The sequence below is a fragment of the Muntiacus reevesi genome, chromosome 3 (assembly GCF_963930625.1).
Source record: "Muntiacus reevesi chromosome 3, mMunRee1.1, whole genome shotgun sequence".
Classification (NCBI taxonomy): Eukaryota; Metazoa; Chordata; class Mammalia; order Artiodactyla; family Cervidae; genus Muntiacus; species Muntiacus reevesi.
The window spans coordinates 218,296,432-218,317,981 of NC_089251.1; the positions used below are offsets into that span (position 1 = coordinate 218,296,432).

The 21,550-nt window shown below is 37.1% G+C and overlaps 1 protein-coding gene across 1 annotated transcript in view; it reads left to right on the forward strand.

Annotated features, from left to right (window-relative positions):
• ARHGAP15 (Rho GTPase activating protein 15) overlaps positions 1–21,550 on the forward strand; it is a 677,158-nt gene that overhangs the window by 10,694 nt on the left and 644,914 nt on the right. The window contains exon 2 of the mRNA XM_065927842.1: positions 20,863–21,041. Coding sequence (XP_065783914.1) covers positions 20,877–21,041 — 165 coding nt within the window. The 5' untranslated portion in view covers positions 20,863–20,876. The remainder of the gene's footprint in view (positions 1–20,862; positions 21,042–21,550) is intronic.

A 21,550-nucleotide genomic window follows, 5' to 3' on the forward strand; every position in this document is an offset into this window, starting at 1 on the left:
TTTCATGCTATAATTTCCAAGCCTGTTAGGTGTCAGCAGTTAAGTCATACTGAACCTCATTCAGGAGTCCCTATACTCTGAAACAGTTTAGAAGGATCCTGCTCTGTTTCACATCTAAAACTGTTCCATCTGTAAAAACCTGTCACTTATTCATATATATATACATGCACACATCTACTTTATGTAGAGATGTTATAAAATATGTGAGGAAGAAGACATTTTTTGCCTTAGTTTCCTGTTTCTCTTTTCTTATCTCCCCTGGACCCTATGTTTCCTTTCAGCCCTTAGATCCCACAAATTCTGTCCTAGAATCATGCTGTCCATTATGGTAGAAATTAGTCCTAGATGGCTCTTTAACATTCAAAATGACTAATCTAAATTGAGTGTTACAAGCACCAGTTTTTGAAGACAATAGAAACAAAGAATGTAAAATATCTCCTTAATATTTTTACATTTTTATATGCTAAAATTATAAAATGTCAGCATAGTCAATTAAATAAAAAATATTATTTTAATGTGGTCACTTCTTTCATTTTCCTCATATAGTGTGGCTATCAGAAAATTTTAAATTACTCATGTTACTAGTGAATGGCACAGCTTTAGGCCATCTCTTCTCACAAGATTACTTGACACCTCTTATCCATTTTTATGATTTGAATGTAATCAATATGGTTGGTCCTTAAATTTTTATGTTTGACTTTGGTCTCTCTCTCCCAGTATTGTTCCTGGTTCCGGTTGTCACTTGATACCTCCTCCCTAATGTCCAGTCCAGTCAGCAGTTCAAACTGAGTATATGCGTCATGTGAAAACCATAATCTCCCTGCAGAATCCCCATTCTCTTTCCAACTTCAGTTAAGATATCTTTGTTCTTCAAATCACCTAAAGAAGTAAGCTTGGGATCTCCATGGACTCCTGTCCATACATCCAATCAATTACCATTGGCGCTCATTTCCTTCTCTCTGTGTTCACTTATTGTCCTAGTTATTTATTTGTTTATCCTTTAAGTCTTGTCCAGACTATGGCAAAAGGGTCTTACTTTCGTACTCCTATTTCTCTTACGCCATTTGGCCTATGTAAGGTTTATTTTATGTCTTTATGGTGATGGTTGGGTTCAAGTTAATTAATACAAGTAAGAATGTCTATTGTCTGTTTATAATCTATTTAGAGTTTTAAAAGTGACTTTGCATAATTATTTTATGTAGTTATTCTAGCAAGCTAGTGGAAAAAGCAGAAGATTTAATAGAAGACAAGGAAGCTTGGAGAAATAGAATTGTTTGAGGACAGGCTGAGGACATATTTCTCCCAAGTTCTGGTCCAGAACGTTTTCATTTCTTATGGAGATAGTAAAGATTATATATATATGTGTGTGTGTATTATATATATACATGTATATGTATATATATATATTTCTAAATGGAATATATTGCTTCATAATTTGTGCTAACTTCTGCTATACAGTGAAGTGAGTCAGTTATACATATACGTATATCCACTCTTTTCTTAGGTTTCCTTCCCGTTGTGGTCATCACAGGTCACTGAGTAGAGTTCCCAGGGCTATACAATGGGTTCTCATTAATTTTTTTTTTTTCACATAGTAGTGTACAAATGTCAAACCCAATCTCCCAATTTGTCACACCACCTCCTTCTCCCTTGGTAAGTTTGTTTGTTCTCTACATCTATGACTTTCTTCTAATGTGCAAATAAGTTTATCTATACCATTTTTCTAGATTCCACATCTGAGAGATCTTGTACGATATTTGTTTTTCTTTTTCTGACTTGTTTCACTCTGTATGACAGTCCCTAGGTCCATCCATGTCTCTGCAAATGGCACAGTTTTGTTTCCTTTTATGACTATTCTAATATTCCAGTGTGTGTGTGTATATATATGTGTGTGTGTGCCACAAATTCTTTATCCATTCTTCTGTTGATGGACATTCAGGTTGCTACCACCTCTTGGCTGTTGTAAATAGTGCTCCAGTGAACATCAGAGTGCATGCATCCTTTTGAGTTGTGTCTTTCTCCTTATGTTTACCTAGGAGTCGAATTGCTGGATCATGTGGTCATATTTCTGATCATAAAGCCAAATAAATAATATCTGGTCATCATGGCTTGACTGCTCCCCTCCTTATACTTTTTACCACATAGCAAATTATAATGTAGGAGCTTCCCTGATAGCTCAGTTGGTAAAGAATCCACCTGCAATGCAGGAGACCTGAGTCCAGTCCCTGGATTGGGAAGATCCACTGGAAGAGGAATCCCCACTCCAATATTCTGGCCTGGAGAATTCCATGGACAGTATAGTCCATGGTGTTGCAAAGAGTCAGACATGACTGAGTGACTTTCACTCACTTCGCTCGTGGTAGTTCTATTTTTGCTTTTTTAAGAAACTTCTGTATCATTCTCCACAGTGGCTGTGAAGTGAAAATGAAAGCGTTAATCAATCAGTCGTGTCCGACTCTTTCTGAGCACCGTCTCCTCAGTCCACGGAATTTTCCAGGGGAGAATACCAGAGTGGGTTAACATTCCCTTCTCCAGGGTATCTTCCTGACCCAGGGATCAAAACCACTCTCCTGCATGACAGGCAGACTCTTTACCATCTGAGCCACAGGGAAGCCCAGTAGTGGCTGTACAAATTTACATTTCCACCCACAGTGTAGGAGGGTTCCCTTTCCCCCACACCTTCTCCAGCATTTATTGTTTGTAGATTTTTTTTGATGATGGCCATTGTAACCAATATGAGATAATAAAGATAAAAGAGCATTGCCTGGGAAGTCAGAAAAAGTAAAGTTAAATCTTGGGCTCCATCACTTGTTGGATAGTATATATGTTATGTTACACAAGTTACTTAATCTCTCTGAGCCAGAGGTTCCTGATTTATTGTTATTCTTAAGTCGCTAAGTCATATCTGAATCTTTTATGACCCTATGCACTATATAACCTGCCAGGTTCCTCTGTCCATGGGATTTCCCAGGCAAAAATACTGGAGTGGGTTGCCATTTCCTTCGCTGGGGGATCTTCTTGACCCAGGGATTGAAACCACATCTTTTCCATTGACAGGTGGGGTTCTTTACTACTGAGCCATCAGGGAAGCCCTGATCTATAAAACAATGCTTTTTCTCACAAGATTTAAAAAAATAATAATGTACAAAAGGAACTTTGCCTCATTTGTGTCATAAAATACTGTTTTAGAAAGATTAAATGTAATGTGAATAGTAGTTGTAGTTTAACTGTTCTATCAGATTGTCTTGAAACACATGATGACCATTTCCCCCTTCTTTATGATATAAAATCATGTCAGGATAATTTTGGTTTATTTCAACTCTAATTAGTCTGACAAGATTATGAAACTCGTCAAAAGCAATTTCTTGCTATTAGTTTCATTTCCTCTATACAGCTGTGTGGGGGAGAAAGAAGGAGACTCACTCCTTTCTTGTTTATTTACCAATTTTTGGTTGATATGGAAAATTTCCTTCGAGCAGTTCAAGATGTGTCCTAACCAAAAATACCCTTTAATTTTGAAAAATTAATATTCAGCACACAGAGCAGTTCAAAAAGTGGAAGACAGCTACTGAGTCTTGGACCTAAAATTAAAATGAAGCAAAGATGAACTATAGAAACTAGGAGAAAGCAAAAAAAAAAAAAAAAGTAGGTTTTTTTTTCACTCACTTTTATATTATATCTAATTTTTGCCTTGGATTGTAAAGTATCAATGTAGATTGTTCACGAAGCATGGGGTCCTAGCAAAGTACTCTTGGGGAAAAATAAGAAAAGATTTTGGAATGCCCAAGGTCTAAGGTGCTGATCCAGTGAGCAAAGTCTTTTTCTGTTTTTATTCTGTTTTGTTTTCCCCTTGAGGAAACCTGATGAAGATTTCATGTATGAAGGTAGACTGAATATACCAATCCCAGTCCTAATTTTGAAAGCACTTGGTATTAGGCCATCCATTTAATGACAGAAGGTGTGGCAGTGGGAAGTGCCTGACAAAATAATTGGGAGATAAGTGGCTGTGGGGTTGTCCCTGGAGAATTAGCTGCTTTCTACAGGCCAGAGAGCTTTAGGTTAGAAGTCTGGCTCTAGAAAGGGGACTAACAAGTTTACCATAGTTGCAGGGTGGGAAATCAGTTTGAGACGAAAACCAGAAACTAGTCAGCATGGCAGATGGGTAGAGAGTATGTCTTGAGTTATGAATGGAGCCAAGGTGAGATGCAGTAGGTATTCTGAGTTTCCCTGACCATGGTGCACTGATCCCAGGTCCATTTGACAGCTTTTGATGTGGAAAAGTAGGAAAGAAGCATGAAATCTAGTAACACTTGGGACTGAGAATCATGACCATTCTAATATGGTGGCAAACTTGCACTTGTTGCAGATGCTCGTTTTAATACTGGCAAAATTAGAGACAAAGAATTTCAGACAGGCACCAAACATTCTTGGTCCAGTACAGAGTATCAACACTGAAAAAATATAGCATTTGACTTTAAGGAGTCCACAGTCAATTTGGCAGGAGGGACAACTAACTCAAGTAGAGAACAGAGAACAAAAGAAGTCAGGATATGATTATCTGCTGAAATATAATAGAAACAGTAAAGGAGGTCAGAGCAGAGAGGGGGAAAAAGAACTTGCTCGGCAATAGCAAAGAGCACAGCAAAATATTCTTCTCTTGGTAATTTCAGGTCATGTTGAAAAAATTGTACAAATAAATGAAATAATGTTAATCTCCAGTGAATTTCATTCTAAAGTTGAGATACAAATGCAGTCTCTTGGTTTTGTTCTCCATTTTCAATCCTACCAGCTTGGATTTTAAACTAATAAGATATTGAAAATGATACCAGTTCAATATGCAGCAGAAACTCTGCTCAACTCACAAATCAGAGAAGCAAAACTCCTAGAGGTGACTGACTCCTGGGGTCACAGTCACAGATACCCCCGGGTCAGTCAGGTTATCTGTGCAAATCAAGGGTGAAGGGAGAGAAAGCCTGATTCAGAGAGAACTTGTTCTATTTACAAGATGCTGAAGCTATGCATCTCCACCTGATAGTTCTCATGCATACCTTAACCAGTTCTTCACATCTCATCATTTTTCAAAAGGAGACACACAAATACAGACTTTTTTTTAGAAAAAGTAAAAATTATCATGTTTCAATTGGAAGCTGATTCAGAATTCTCCAAAACATTGTTCAGGCCCAACAACATATGTCTGTGGGTTGAATTTGGTTGGCAGTCTGCCGGTTTTCCACCTCTTCTTGAATTTATAGCTGCTCCTAAGAAAGCAGGAGCAGGGTGTAATGATTAGAGAGAACTAGAATCCTCTAAGTTACTTCTGTGCACACAGTGAATCCTAATAAATGGCTGGAGACTGACTAGCACATTTACTTTATGAAAAAACCTCCGTTTATGTATAACCTTTTCATTTAGGTCCTTCTTTTGTTTGTCTGCCTTTCACAACTAGGCTTATTTTCCTTACTTGGAAGAACAAACTCTTCTGCTGCCAGCCCTCCTCAAAGCATTGTTTTAACCATTAAAATGTCTCCAAAATTTAACTTTCCTAAGTAATAGCAAATATAATAATCTTTAGTTTCCCTGATTTTCACAAAATCATAAAATATCGAATACAGATCAGAACAACTATACTTGTAAAGGATGAATTATCATAGGGCAAAGAAAAGAGAGTTTTGGTTTTGTATACCTTAGGTGGCAATAATAATAGTAACAACAATTTAAACATGTGCACACATGCATACACACACATATATGTGTGAAATTCTTAGTACATAGGATGAGGAAATGTAGCCCAAGTGTGATTGTATAACCCATCATATGTGTTGTCTCTTAATAGATGATTATCTCTTATCCAGAAGTAGTCATTAAAATGGATATAAATGATATAGGAGGACACAGAGAAAAAGAATTACCATTCAATAATTTTTAAATTAAATAGGTAATCTGATAGACATTTTAAAATTCTATCATTTATGAATTCCTTTTTCACTTCAAGATGTCCAAGCCAAAATCCTATATTTTGCTTTATGAGGGGTTTAAATTAAGACAGAAATTTGGCTAAATTACTTCAAATTACAGTAACAGTTAGCTGGAACCTAGTTTGATAATTCATATAACTATCTCTTCTAACTCCTACTTCCTGAGGAGAGGCCTCTGAAATCTACTCTGAAGAAAGACAAGCAAAACAGGACTTATTTAAGTGGGAAAATATCCCCTAAACAAATCCTGGGTTGAAGTTCCTAATAATGCAGCTGAAGCTCTTCAAGCAATGATAGCAACATTAGTTCAGTTCAGTCGTTCAGTCGTGTCTGACTCTTTGTGACCCCATGAATCGCAGCACGCCAGGCCTCCTTGTCCATCACCAGCTCCCGGAGTTTACTCAAACTCATGCCCATCGAGTTGGTAATGCCATCCAGCCATCTCATCCTCTGTCGTCCCCTTCTCCTCCTGCCCCCAATCCCTCCCAGCATCAGGGTCTTTTCCAATAAGTCAACTCTTTGCATGAGGTGGCCAAAGTACTGGCGTTTCAGCTTCAGCATCTGTCCTTCCAATGAACACCTAGGACTGATCTCCTTCAGGATGGACTGGTTGGATCTCCTTGCAGTCCAAGGTACTCTCAAGAGTCTTCCCCAACACCACAGTTCAAAAACATCAATTTTTCGGCACTCAGCTTTCTTCACAGTCCAACTCTCACATCCATACATGACTACTGCAAAAACCATAGTCTTGACCAGACAGACCTTTGTTGGCAAAGTAACGTCTCTGCTTTTTAATATGCTATCTAGATTGGTCATAACTTTCCTTCCAAGGAGTAAGCGTCTTTTAATTTCAGGACTGCAGTCACCATCTACAGTGATTTTGTAGCCCAAAAAAATAAAGTCTGACACTGTTTCCACTGTCTCGCCATCTATTTCCCATGAGGTGATGGGACCAGATGCCATGATCTTAGTTTTCTGAATGTTGAGCTTTAAGCCAACTTTTTCACTCTCCTCTTTCACTTTCATCAAGAAGCTTTTTAGTTCCTCTTCACTCTCTGCCATAAGGGTGGTGTCATCTGCATATCTGAGGTTATTGATATTTCTTCTGGCAATCTTGATTCCAGCTTGTGCTTCTTCCAGCCCAGCGTTTCTCATGATGTACTCTGCAGAGAAGTTAAATAAACAGGGTGACAATATACAGCCTTGACATACTCCTTTTCCTATTTGGAACCAGTCTGTTGTTCCATGTCCAGTTCTAACTGTTGCTTCCTGACCTGCATACAGGTTTCTCAAGAGGCAGGTCAGGTGGTCTGATATTCCCATCTCTCAGAATTTTCCACAGTTTATTGTGATCCACACAGTCGAAGGCTTTGGCATAGTCAATAAAGTGGAAATAGATGTTTTTCTGGAACTCTCTTGCCTTTTCAATAATTCAGCTGATGTTGGCAATTTGATCTCTGGTTCCTCTGCCTTTTCTCAAACCAGCTTGAACATCTGGAGGTTCACAGTTCACATATTACTGAAGCCTGGCTGGGAGAATTTTGAGCATTACTTTACTAGCATGTGAGATGAGTGCAATTGTGCGGTAGTTTGAGCATTCTTTGGGATTGCCTTTCTTAGGGATTGGAATGAAAACTGACCTTTTCCAGTCCTGTGACCACTGCTGAGTTTTCCAGATTTGCTGGCATATTGAGTGCAGCACTTTCACAGCATCATCTTTCAGGATTTGAAATAGCTTAACTGGAATTCCATCACCTCCACTAGCTTTGTTTGTAGTGATGCTTCCTAAGGCCCACTTGACTTCACATTCCAGGATGTCTGGTTCTAGGTGAGTGATCACACCATTGTGATTATATAAGAGCCTTTAATTAAGCAGCCTAGAAATGATACAATTTAAGATATATAATAATGGAGGATATTATAGTATCTTCAAAGACTAGCATTGAAAATCCAAATTCAAAAACTTTTAATTTAAATAATGTGGACTGCTAAAAGTTTTTACTATTTTGATATTCTTGACTTCATGAAAGAAAGCTTTACTGTCCCCAAATTTCAGATTAAATTTGAATGAAAACAGCAATATTTTGTGGAATCTGTTTTGTTCTCACACTAAATATCTTTTGATGTTTAACAAAGAAGAGAATGGTTTTCCAAATGTTCAGATTGATGTTGTTTTACTCAAACTTAGTATATTTATGACATAAACAACAACAACAAAAAACACTTCATGAAAGTTCTACAATAGATCTAGGTTGCTTGTGGTATAAGCCAACTTGATTTTTCCTCTATGTAAAATAATTAATTTTGCAGCAAAAGTTAGGACTGGATATATGTTCTATATAGCTAAACATCATATTTTAATTAATCTCAAATAAGATATTCACAGTATTTCTTACATGTACCTAGGTGTCTGTGTGTTATTATATAGATAATATATAATTAATGCTAAATCTGTATACTAAATAATATATATTTATTTAGCTATCTACTCATTTCTCTTCTTGCTGTTCTCAACTATGATCCACACACCACTCCCCCAAAACACCAGCATATTCCAAAGGGAAGTTTAATTCCAGTAAACTTAATTAGAGCAAAAATATTAACAAGTAGGAACCTAGTATTAACAAGTATGAACCACTGGTCTTTAAAAATAAGATACTGTAGTAATTCTAACAATTTTAGGACAATGAAAATGTGAAAAAAAAAAAACTATATAATTCTGTCAATGTTTCTCATCAAAGTTCAGTGTACATATGAATCATCAAGGGTGGTGGCCAAACATGTTCTTTCTCAGGCTCATCCTCAGTCCTGCTAAATGGGAATATCTTGGGAAGGTACAGTGAAATATGCATGTCTATGAAGCTTCTCATACTGATCCTTGAAAATCACTGCTCTATAGCTGTCAGCTATCTTTTCTCACTACTAGAGTCTTTTTTTTTCTTTTTTTTTTTTTTTTTTTTTAATTTTTAGCTGAAGTTGAGTTATTTCTGACCCTGCTTCCCAAGGGAAAGCTTAATGTAGGGGATCTTTAACAAATTCCAGTGAAATGGAGTTCTGTGAGTTTAATAATAAATTGTAACGAGTGATTATGCCTTTTAGTCTGCACTTAAGATATACAAATCAAGTATGTTACCTCCTTGTTTACAAGTCCCAGTGCCTCAGGAAGTCACACCTTCTTCATTAGGCATTGTTTTGTCCCTGACTACAACATCCTATATTGGAAAATGGTTATTCATTGCCTCATTCTCTTGCTAAGATTAAAACCCCACCTCTCGGCTAATAGTCTCTTATGTGGGTAATCAAGCTAGCTCTGAACAAATACCCAATGTTCAGAACTCTGTAACAAACCTCCTAGCTGATAAAAATCTGCAAATCTGAACTTCTGAGGATTGCTCCTCTAAGAATGGAATATCAATGTATGACAAAACCCATTGAAAAAATAAAAAATAGAAAAAAAAAAAAGAATGGGTATTTTTTCCTACTTGTTAAATAAAGCTTTTTATTCAACTTGTATCCCCAGTTACCAAGTATTTACCAAGACTATAACCAGATAGTTATGTAATTATTAGACTCAATGGCACCTAATGTCAATACCTGTGGATAAGAGAACTCTCCAGCATCTGTTCACTTCAGATGTAGATCCAGGTCCCAGGTCCTTTTTCACCTAGATAAATCACAAGAGATGACAGTTCCTTCTAATTAAAATTATATATATATTTACACACACACACATATATATGTGCTAAGTTGCTTCAGTTGTGTCCGACTCAGTGTGACCCTATGGACTGCAGCCTGCCAGGCTCCTCTGTCCATGGGATTCTCCAGGCAAGAATACTGGAGTGGCTTGCCATTTCCTTCTCCAACATATATATAAGTTATTTATATAGAAAGAACATTATCCTACCTCACACCAAAAAGCAATTATTTCCAAAAGGATCACAGTTCTAAAAAGAAGTTTAAACACCAAAGTTTTTTAGAGGAAAATACATGGTCTTTGTAGCCTTGGATTAGGCAAGGATTTCTTAAGAGGACCAAAAAAGCACTAATCACAAAATTAGATAAATGATACATTGGATATATTAAAGCTAAACCTCTACTAATGAAAAGATAAGTGAGTAAAAAGCAACCTACAAATAAAAGAAAAAAAATCAGTATTGCAACAGATATACTAAAAAAAAAACCTTGTATCCAGGATATAAAAACAGCTCCTACAAATCAGTAAGAAAAGGACAATTTTGCACAGATATTTCCAAAGAATATCAAATAGCAATCAGCTACACAAATGAAATTTTGAGTGAAATAAGCCCAGCAATAAAAAGTATATATTCTAGGTTTCTGTTATATGTAACTTCAAAAATAGACAAAACTTAAGAAGATAGAATGATGGTTATTATTGATGGGCTTGGGGGTGGACAGTGACTGGAAGGGAGCTTCAGAGGACTTTTGGAGTGCTGTTGATCTTGAGTTTCTCAGCTTGGGTGTGGTTACATGAGTGTGCATTCAGTTTGTGACAATTCATGTTACACAAACACAGGCATACACATAAACACACACACAAAAAGATTTAAAATGTATTTTATGCATATGTTATTGAGCAAGAAAAAAACCCATTTTTAAATGCATTTAAAAAGTTATTCTGAAATATTTATATCTTAATGGTGCTATCATTGTCACAGCGATGAACCATATTACTGTCCCATCCTCAGACATGTCCCTTTGGCACTGAAATTCAATTCAATCAATTCAGAGTTTGAAGACATGAGCATTAGGGAAAGACTAATAGGATACAATAACAAATTTGCTAAATAAAACAAATGTCAGCCACATTTTACTACTGTCGATTACTGACTCTCGTTAATTACTGTTGAACACTAATTATGCAATATGCAGCTTCCCCATATTTTAACTTGGGCGGGCCAAGATGGAGATAGAGGGAGCCTAGTGTACTGCAATCAACATGTGATTAGATTTCGTCTGCTTGATAAAAGGACTTCGCAACTGAGTCATGTCCTTTAGGAAATAAATGCTATAGGACGTGAAATTCCAGGAAACAACAATCACAGGTTGAAATGCGTATTTTTGCACTTGATACACTTCCAACAAAGATCAGAGAGTCAGGCCTGTCCCAGAGAATGAGACAGCTTGTTTTGCCAGTTTTTTAATTCTGCGACTGCCAAACTTGTTGTAGAGCTGATGCTTTCTCCTTAAGTGACATTTCATCATCCACTGCCCTAAGATAGTCACCCTGTTTTCCCTTAATTGATACTTGTACGCAAGAGGCGGAAAATGGCTCAGCATTTCTTGCTAGATTAGGTCAAAACTGACAGAGGAAGCAGAGAGAAAATTGCATTACTTATACCCCTTATGATTTTCTTCTGTATCTAAGGAGATTGCCATTTCATAAAATTTCTTTTGCTGCCTGAATATCACAATAACACAATAACACAAGCATTTAGTTCCTATTTGCTTTTCTTTCTTCTCTCTTTTTTTTTTTTTAACTGTTAACCTGATCACCAGTGGGAAATTCATAAACAGTTCCACTAACTCTTAACTTTATTTTTCTTCTTTGTCCTTAATAAGATGTAATTGTGTCCTTGGACCTCTCTTCTTTAAATACTTCATTTTGTCTTTTCTATGGAGCCTTTATTTTTTTCTTCATTTGATTTATAACCAGAAGCATTAAACCTGCCCCTGAAAGTTCAAAGTGAGGTTCTTGAAGGTTTTTTGATTTTGTTTTTCCCGGATTGTGGGGGATTCTTATCATAAGATTAATGTTTACAGATAGATGTGGTGGTATTTATTCTGATTCAAAGTTAAATTAAGAAGCATCCCATGAAAATGCTACTGTTCATTGTGCAACCTCAGTGACAGGGGATCCATTCTTCTGGGTCTCTTCACCAAGTCTTTTTGAAAGAGATTATGTCTTTAACAAAGTCATCAACAGGTCCCAGAATCTATAAGACAAGCCCACACTCTTTAATAGAGCAGTTGTGTTTCTGTGCATGTGTGCTAAGCTGCTTCCATTATGTTCAACTCCTTACAACCATATGAACTGTAGACTGCCAGGCTCCTCTGTCCATAGGATTCTCCAGGCAAGAATACTGCAGCGGGCTGCCATGCTCTCCTCCTGAGGATCTTCCCGACCCAGAGATCGAACCCGAGCCTTATGTCTCTTCTCCTGCATTGGCAGGTGGGTTCTTTACCTCTGGCATCACCTAGGAAGCCCCACGGTTGTCCTAATCCACTGTCTGTATCTGGCTTTCCAAACTATCCAGTCCCCTCTATTATGTGTTGTAGATGTTCACTTTGCTTTTCCTTGAATTTTTTTTTACCTCAGCCTGCACTGCTCTTGAAATCCCTTCTCTGCCTCTTGAATCCTGTTTACCATACAGTTTCAAGTTTATCATATGGTATCAATTTCGCCATCACCGGAAATTGCCCTCAGACCCATTATTCTCTATTGCACTCTAATCAGACTCCATTGTAAGTAAACATGTGTATGTCCAACTCTACTCCAGAATTTGTAATAATTTTTGTAGAAACTGTGGGACCTAGCAAGTCTGTTTCTCAGGGTAGAGGCTCAATGATTATTTGAAATATAAAATATGTTGCATTTCTCCCAGTAGGATGGAGACTAGTGGGCTAAGGTGCCCGGGGAGTGAGCACTAGGAGCATGATACTAAGGTCGCCTACCACAGTTTCATTCAGTACTTATTCTACTAAAACACATTTTATATTTTGCTTGTCATTTTCGCCATTTAGGATACCCATGTGCAAAGAGAATAACTGTATTACCATTTATCCATGAAGCTGACTGCCTGACTTTGTCAGTAAATGCAGCATATCACCCAGATTTCTTGATAGAAGTTAACTAAATGCAAAGCCTTATTATAACATTTCCTATATGTAATACCTGTCCAGTCAAAGACAATGTTACCCAATGGTGTGGCTATGGTCAAATTCCTTTACTGTGATCTTCCTTTCTCATTATATTTGACATTTTTGAAACTGAGTTTTATTGCACTTGCTCTGCTTGTGAAAATGGTCTGGGGAAATTAGACTTAATAGAGATGTAGAAGCCACAGGGGGAGAAAAAAAAAGAAAAGGAAAGCAAACTCGAAGGAAAGTGAAATTAAAATGTTATTTTGGTAAATGGCTGCTCTGGTGGAGATGACAAACAATCACAATGCAAGTTAATTACTGACCTATCAGGAAAGTGTAACATGGAGGTTGTGCCACACGTTACTGCCGGAGCAACCACAGCCACAAGTCATTTCCACAGGGGAACAGACAGGCTCTGCTTTACCACAGATCAACAGAAGATCTTTCTGGGGGACAGAAATGAGTTTGTCACAGATACACTGTCTGTCTGTGGAGTTTCCACACACTCTTAGTAACCTGGAGAAAGCTCTTCCTACACATTCCGGAAAAGGAATGGGGTCATATTGCCACAGGAGTTCCTGTGTGTTAAGGCAGAGAGAACCTTGGCCTTTGGTGGTTGTGGTGGCCATTCAGCTCACTGCCACACAGTGGAAACCCAAGCTGACACCCAAGGAATGGGAAGACACTGGGGCACACGCAGAACTTAGCTCTGAGATACTTCTCACTGAGTCTTTAGCGGGAATCCATGTCAGGCAAGAGAGTCCTTCCATGTAGAGAAAAAATATCAAGCACCCAAAGAAAATGGAAACTTGAGGGAGACTTTCTCTACTGTTAGAACACAGAACCCTGCTAAATCCCAAGATGGTCATAAATGTGGTCATTTTTTTAAAAAATAGAAACAGAATGTTTATCTGAAATGGAAATAGGCTAATGTTCATATTTTTAAAATTTTGCTTGATTTTCCAAATATACTTTAATGTTGGCTTCAAAGGGTATGAAAAGCATTGCTTATTTGCAGCCTCTAACTTACCATGAAATATCCTTATTCACTGGTGCTTAGACCCACTGGCCAGAGTAAGTTATACATATTCTTTTTAAAATAAGAAATAAATTTGATTAGAAGCATTTCTATTGGTAATGCTTTCCTGGGCTATATACTCTGGCCTTAACTAGGTTCCATATTTATTTTCCATTTCTGTATTCTGCAAATATTTATTAAGTCTTTATGGTTTTGTCAGGAAGCACAGGGACGTAAATGATTAAAGACTTACATGATCTATACTTAATATGGGTGCTCTACGATCATTTTATCCACCAGATCTCCATCAGATTTCCTTTGGAATTCTTGTTACCTTATTTTTCCAGACACAGTTTCCACCTAATCTGGGGGTCTGTGACCAAGGCAAGGATGTTTGGAGATGCAGCACTTGAGATCTGCCCTGGGACTACTTTGAACAGGCTGGGACACTTTGGGGGAAGAACCATCAATATCCTTCAACTTTAATTTTCTCTGCTCTGCGGCACAGAAATAATTTCATAGTGTCCATTCAGTTTCTCCTAACTAAAATAATTCTTAATATGCTTTTATTTTATTGTTTCTGATGGGAAAGAGACGTCAAAAATAAACTTTCTAACTCAAAAGGGCATGCTACTCAAACTTAATGTAATTAACAGAGTGCAACAGATAATTGACAGAGCAGCTATGAAATCTGGAATTAGATGAAATATCACATTCATTCCTATTTAGGTATTTACAGTGTGAGTGGGAAAATCAGACCCAAAATATCACTGAGCCAAGTCTGTTGAGCAGAGCCAAAGTTTGTGGGGCTCTTAAGAAGTGCATTCTCATCACTGTTTCCTGTTTTTTAAACAGTATTGAAAGTGGAACTAGTGTAATATCACAGGCTATTCTTGCTCTTCTCTTGGTACATATAAAATCAGGAAGTCTAGAGAAATTACGAAGGCAGCCGTAAGTGATTTACATTTAAATTTCTAACTCAAGAATGTTTATTTGGACAGTTTTGTAAAATAAAACTGACATTTTAAACACACACAAAATGAACTAATTCTTCAATATTTTCTTTAGGCATCCACCATGCTTCTGTGTGCCTCTTGTAAGAGTATAAATGCATTAGTCATCATTTTTTTCTATTAGAATTTAATAACAGTGATGATGATGATGATGATAAGATGTTATAGAAGGAACACAGGAAATACTGAATAAGCATGTAGATCACATGAAACAAACTTAATATGACATATAGTTAGCAGAATGCTTGATGTTCTAAAACTGTATAGAAATAAGCATAGAAAAGGTCTTCCCAGGTGGAGCTAGTATAAAGAACCCGCCTACCAATGCAGGAGACAAAAGAGATATAGGTTCAGTCCCTGGGTTGGGAAGATTCCCTGGAGGAGGGCATGGCAATCCACTCCAGTATTCTTGCCTGGAGAATCCCATGGACAGAGGAGCCTGGCAGGCTATGGTCCACAGGGTCGCAAAGAGTTAGACACAACTGAAGTGACTTAGCACACATGCACAAGTCTAGAAAAATATTGTTGATTTTACGATATACTCTACCAAATCTAAAAACTTGAGTGTCAGTGAGAAATGAAAATACAGGTGGAACAACAGAATATGATTTCAAAACCCTATGCATATTCTTGGAATCATAACATGAAAAGACTCACTGATTAGAACTCTTCATTGCCTCTCTTAACACATCCTGAAATTAATACTTCCAGGTTCCTGGAATTATATTCTTCCCCTGATGCTGGAAGCAAGTCATGATGGACCCTGGGGTTTGAGGGTTTCTTTCGACTCATAGTTGGGCACTTTATAATAGATTTTGTTCCCCTAGAAACTTCTTTCATAAAGACTCAAAAATTAGAGTACCATGGCAGGCCATCACATCCCACAACTCCAGGAGACACCATTTACTAGAATACAATCCTGATCTCCTATCCTTAGTCACAAATGCTGCTGCCTCTACAGGTACTTAAGAACACACACGAAGTAGAATAACCAAAGCTCTTCTACTATAAGATGTGTTCCCAGAAGACTTTCCAGTGTGAGACTCAGGTAAATGGTTCCTGAGAGCTAATGTGAAATCTGACTAATCATTTATGGTATTGTGTTAATTGCTATAATCACTCCTCTCCCATATATACGTCTAAGTGATTCACTGAGCAGATGGATTAAGTAAAAAATGTAAGTAAGAATTGATGATGGCATTTCAGAAATATTGACCCTGTGGTTGAGATGGGGCCTAAGTAGATGGGAGGGCTTTGGCAGTCAAAATGTTAAGAGGATCATAGTGTTCAAGGTAGAGGAAAAAGAATATTAGGGTGTGGGCAAGGGGAAAATGGGAAAGTGGAAGGAGTCTAAAGAGAAAGAACTGTAAGTGGGATCTGAATATGACTTGCAAAATTTGGAGTAAAACAGCCTTATCCACTTGGTGTGAGAGGTTTCTAACAGGATGAAAAAGAATAAATCACCTCTGAACCCACAGAGTACAACAGTTAGAAGTTTCACAGCCACCAGTGCAACTGTCATTTCTGGCAATTATGTTTCCTTCCTCCTCTGTCCTCCCCCTTCCTCGGTTCCTGCTGAGGGGGTCCTGCTTCCTTCTGTCTTGCACTCAATTCATCCATACAAGATGTTTGTGTATTATGCCAAGGAAAGCCCTCTTCCCAAATTCTCTTCCTCAGAGTGTCTAGAATACCTTGCCTCCTATAGCACTGGTTGGCTTAGGAGGGTTGAGACTTTCAGTTAATCCTTCAGCCTGATGAGAGGACAGCAAGATAATCAGACTTACCCACATGGAGACTAAATGCCATTTCCTTCATGAAATCCAGCACTTGTCTTTTCCTTCAACTTCTTGGTATTATAGTTTTTCTTCATAACACATGTCAAAATTTACCTTATAATTTTGCAATTATTTGCATACCTCTGCACTACCAAGCCCTTTGCCCAAAATGCCCAACTGGTCTTAATTTAGCTCCAGCATTGGCTGGTCTTCTTTTGTAGACTTTCTTTCTCCACACCTCACCATTCCACCAGAGTCTAATGCCATTGCTTCTCTTCCCACCTGGGCACAACTCTTTTCTCATTTAATTTGATTTATTTATTTAGCACACTCACTGAACTACTATAAAGTACTTGGTTGAAGCAAACAAAAAACAAGAACACAAAAAAGAACCTCTACTGTAGTGTCTGTCACTCAGGAAAGTCTCAATAAACCTTAAGTAGGTAATTTATTTTCTGTGGGGAAGAGGAAGTCTGTGTCATTTTCTGTATTCTTCTTAGAGCAACATGAAACCACCATATTATGAATATGAGAATAACTATGAATAGTATCAAGGGAATACCTTTGTAAAACAAAATACAGAAGATGTTGAATAAAGAGAAAAAAATAAGAGTGCAATGTGTTTTCAACAAAATATGAACTGAGGTCAGTTGGGAAAGGAAGTGATAGCTAGAGGAAAGAGTGAGAGAAGAGAAATAACATTAACCAGTGTAGGGGGAAAGCAGCTGAAAGAAAGATCTAAAGGAGGAATTTTGAAATTCCTTCCTGCTGATTGTCCCCTAGAAAACAGGTGGGGAAGCCAGATAAGAGTCTTTTTAAAGAAATCCAGTCTATTGACGGAAACCTGTCCCCAAATAAATTATGGGTTAATTGTGAAATCAATACAAGAATGCAGATGTTGATTTGATGCTGAAATGTGTGCAGTCTGAGGAAGCAACATTTCCTATAAATGGCACATGGTGATGCTATGTAAATTCAGTGGCTTCACGCTTTTGGTCAGAAGATAGTGGCTTTAGCCAGAGTATGTCCCTCATCAGGGTGACAAGCACACTATCTTTGGAATACAAATCCAATGAATAATGTGGAAGATCAAGCCTTGAATGAACTCCAAGGAGAATCCAGATTCTTTTGGGAAAGATTTGTGTGTTTAATCCTTGCTTCTCCTCAAGCATCATCCACATCCCTTGGGCACTAGATCATACCAAAGCATTTACATTGCTGCCTGTTTGCCTGAAACTTGGGAGCTCTGTGAATCTGCAGTAGTATTCTCCAGCTCCCAGCTCCCAGCACAGCGGTGTTGGAAGTGAAAAGGACGGTGCAGATCATAGCGGTACTCTCGGCTGACCATGCACCCTCACTCTCAGTTTTCTTCCAAAGATAGGACAAGGGGCCATGGACTTGTTCAAGGTCATGAAGGTGGACATTAGAGACTGCTGCCACTATAAGTCTTCATGAGTTCTTTTTATGCAACTAGTCTAATTATAATGAATCCAAGGTCTCAGTCACAGTGCCTAGATTCTCATTGTTTCATTCATAATTACTTCATTCACTGAAACTCTGAAAAAAAATCATGCTTTTATTAGTAGCACTTTATCAATGTAAAAAATCCATAGATTTGCTTTATTTTGAAATTTGCTTTATTTTGAAATAATATCTTCTTGGCTATTGATGGCCTCGATAATAAATGATACACAGAATAAAACCAAAAATGTATTATCCTGTACTGGGGTATATGGAAAAATAACTATTCATATCATCTGCCTTTGATTGCATTTACTTTTTAAAACACACTGATATATTTAACCTTCTTTTTTTTTTTTTAAATTATATTTAACCTTCTATATCTTACTCTAGTTATATATAGAGGTAAGTTCCCTTATGCATACATGAGTGGTCAGATTCAATCCATTTGAAAATTCTGTTAAATATAGTTCTAATCATATTTCTATGGAATAGTGGGGGTTAGGCTTCCTTATTTTATTACTTCAAAGTTGTATTTCCAATGTTGTCGAAAGTCTTTTTATTTTCAATTAAATAAGTTTTTAAAATATATCACTCATAGGATTATGAAAATGAATGTATTTTAAATAAATGAAAATAAAATAAGTAGAAAAATAATTTGGTTCAGGAATTCTTAATACAACTATCCTGTAAACAACTTAGTTGAGACTTTCCTGGTAGCTCAAATGGTAAAAAATTCACCTTCAATGCAGGAGACCCAGTTTCAATCCCTGGATCAGGAAGTTCCCCTGGAGAAGTTAGATATTACTAAAGTACAATGAAGTGCAGTTGTTTAAAGTGTACAACCTGATCATTTTTAATACTTGCATATTGTTGTTAAACCATCATCACAACCAAGATAACAAACACATCCATCACCCCCAAAAGGTTCTTTGTATCCAGAGTCTACCCTGTCCCTAGACAATCTTTGTTTTGTCTGTTTACTTTGTTAGTTTGTATTTTCAATAATATTGTATAAGTGAAATCATAAGTACTCAATGAGAACTTTTTAGGGAGAGGGCTTGGTTTCTTTTACTCTGCCCAGGAAGTTTGCAATTCATCCATGTAGTTGCATGCATCAGTAGTCCATTTTTTATTGTTGAGTTATATCATGTAGATAAACCAGCATTTTTCTATCAATTCATCTGTTGGTGGACTTATGGGTCGTTTTGGGTTTTTTTTTTTAGTGAGGGGGTAAAATAAATATTCCACTTCTTTGAGCTCACTGTCCTTAAGAAAATTTTTAGTCCTTCCAGTGCTCATTTTTCTCCTCTATAAAAACATGAGTATAATGTGAATATCATAGGAGCTTTGTAAGGATTAAACCAGCTAAATGCCTGGCACATAGTAAATACTCAATAAATATTAACTTTCTTTGAATTATCACTCAGTTGCCTAATTGGTATCAGTTTTTCCTGATACCACTTTTCCTCCCATTAAAATGCTTTTATTTTTTCCCAATTATTTTCGTGTCCACTCAACCAGAACATTGCCACAATTCTAGCCCGGTTGTCTGTCCAACCAATGTAGAGGTACCAATACAATTGGCTCCTTAAAATATAATCCTTCTTTAGGATTATATTGACTTCTAAAACTGACTGATGACAGTTTTTTCCAATGTTGTACCCACTTGACCAGGTTAGCGCTGAAGCATCTATATCGGTGAGAGATGGAGGCAACACGCAGGCTAGAAACGGGTCTGTTTCTAGAAACTTAGAAGCTATATTTGCATTGCAAATGTTCTATTTTAAATGAGTGGATGTATTCATTTGAGGAACTTGTGGGCAGGAGCAGCTGAAAAGGATTATGTATTTGGGAAGCAACTAAAAGCCCTCTTGGTCCACGCACCCAATTTATTTTCTTTGTTTTCTTTTTCTGAAGTATTCTTGTTTCATAGCCACTCCTTTAAAATTTGCCCACGCTGGATTTTCCTGGCTGAATCAGACTCCTTCCAATAAAATAAATGTAAATAAATAAATAAACAGTGTTGTTGTGTTGATTTTCTCTTTCTTCATAAATATTATATCCAATAAGTTATTAATACTAAATCTAGTTCAGTTGGCAGATGGCAGTGGACAAAGGAATTTTAATTTTTCCCTGTGGATATTCCAAGTAGAGGTGGGGGCTAGGACTCTGAACCAGGCTAATGAGGCCAAGCCAACATATTTGATAGTCAGTGGGACCAGCTTGGTTTGCTCTAAAGCCAATATTATACACTTAAATTTGACCTTATTCACAGTTTTTTGTTTTTTTTTTCCCACTAAAAAAAAGTTGCCAGTAATGGTATCTGAAAGTGGTGTGGGATCGGGTGGCTAATAGATCAAAGACATTGTGAATGAAAAAAAGCATATACCCTGAAGATGCTTAGTTGGCAATAGCATTTCTATATAAGGGAGATCATATTGTATTGTCATTAGGTGTTTCTTAATCAAATTAAGGAACTACACAGAATTTGAGTGTATTATATATGAACTGAAATCCTCTGGCATGCATACGGTCAGAATATAGAGGTCCCAACTGATAAAAAACAAACAAACAAAAAAACACACGGCAAAGTAACTAACTTCACCACTCAAAGAGGCAGAGACTTTATGCCATTTTTGTACCTTAATGATGAATAGAGATGTCCACTCCACCAAGAGTTTTTCATAGAAAATTATGTATATTTAGAATAATATAATGCTTTTATATTTTATCAGGATAACACTGTAATATGCAGAAATCTACAAATTCTGATACCCCTGTGGAAACACTGAATCCCACGCGCCAAGGCACTGGAGCTGTGCAAATGAGAATCAAAAATGCCAACAGCCACCATGACAGACTGAGCCAAAGTAAATCTATGATCCTCACCGACGCTGGGAAGGTCACTGAACCTGTAAGTCAGATACCCCAAGTTCCCTGATATAGAATTTTATAAAAAGTAAAAAGAGGGAGGGGGCTAATTAGCCTTGTTTTATTTGTTTTTCTAATGTGCATGAGAAAACTGTTTTTGCAATGCATTTTATCTTACCTACTTATAATCTTAATAATATCCCCAGTTGCAGAAGAAGAGCTGGGCTTAATCCAGAGTGATAAAGTGGATTTGGAACTAGACCGAAGAGCACCTTTGACTCATTTTAAGGGCCTCCACTATCATGCTTCAGTGTCATAAAAATAATGAGGTTATGCTAGCATGTGGTGTTTGTACTTCCAAATACAGTACATCACTTTGAAGAGCCAGAGGCTAAAATTAGCTAAGAATAAACTGAGAAAAAAATATATTTTTTAAATGTGAAAATCGCTTCCTTAAAAATCTTCCAACAATATATGATATTGGAAATTTCAGTCTGATTTGGAATGAGTTTGAGCAGTGGAAATGGTGTGGCAATTTAAGGTTTGGAGAGG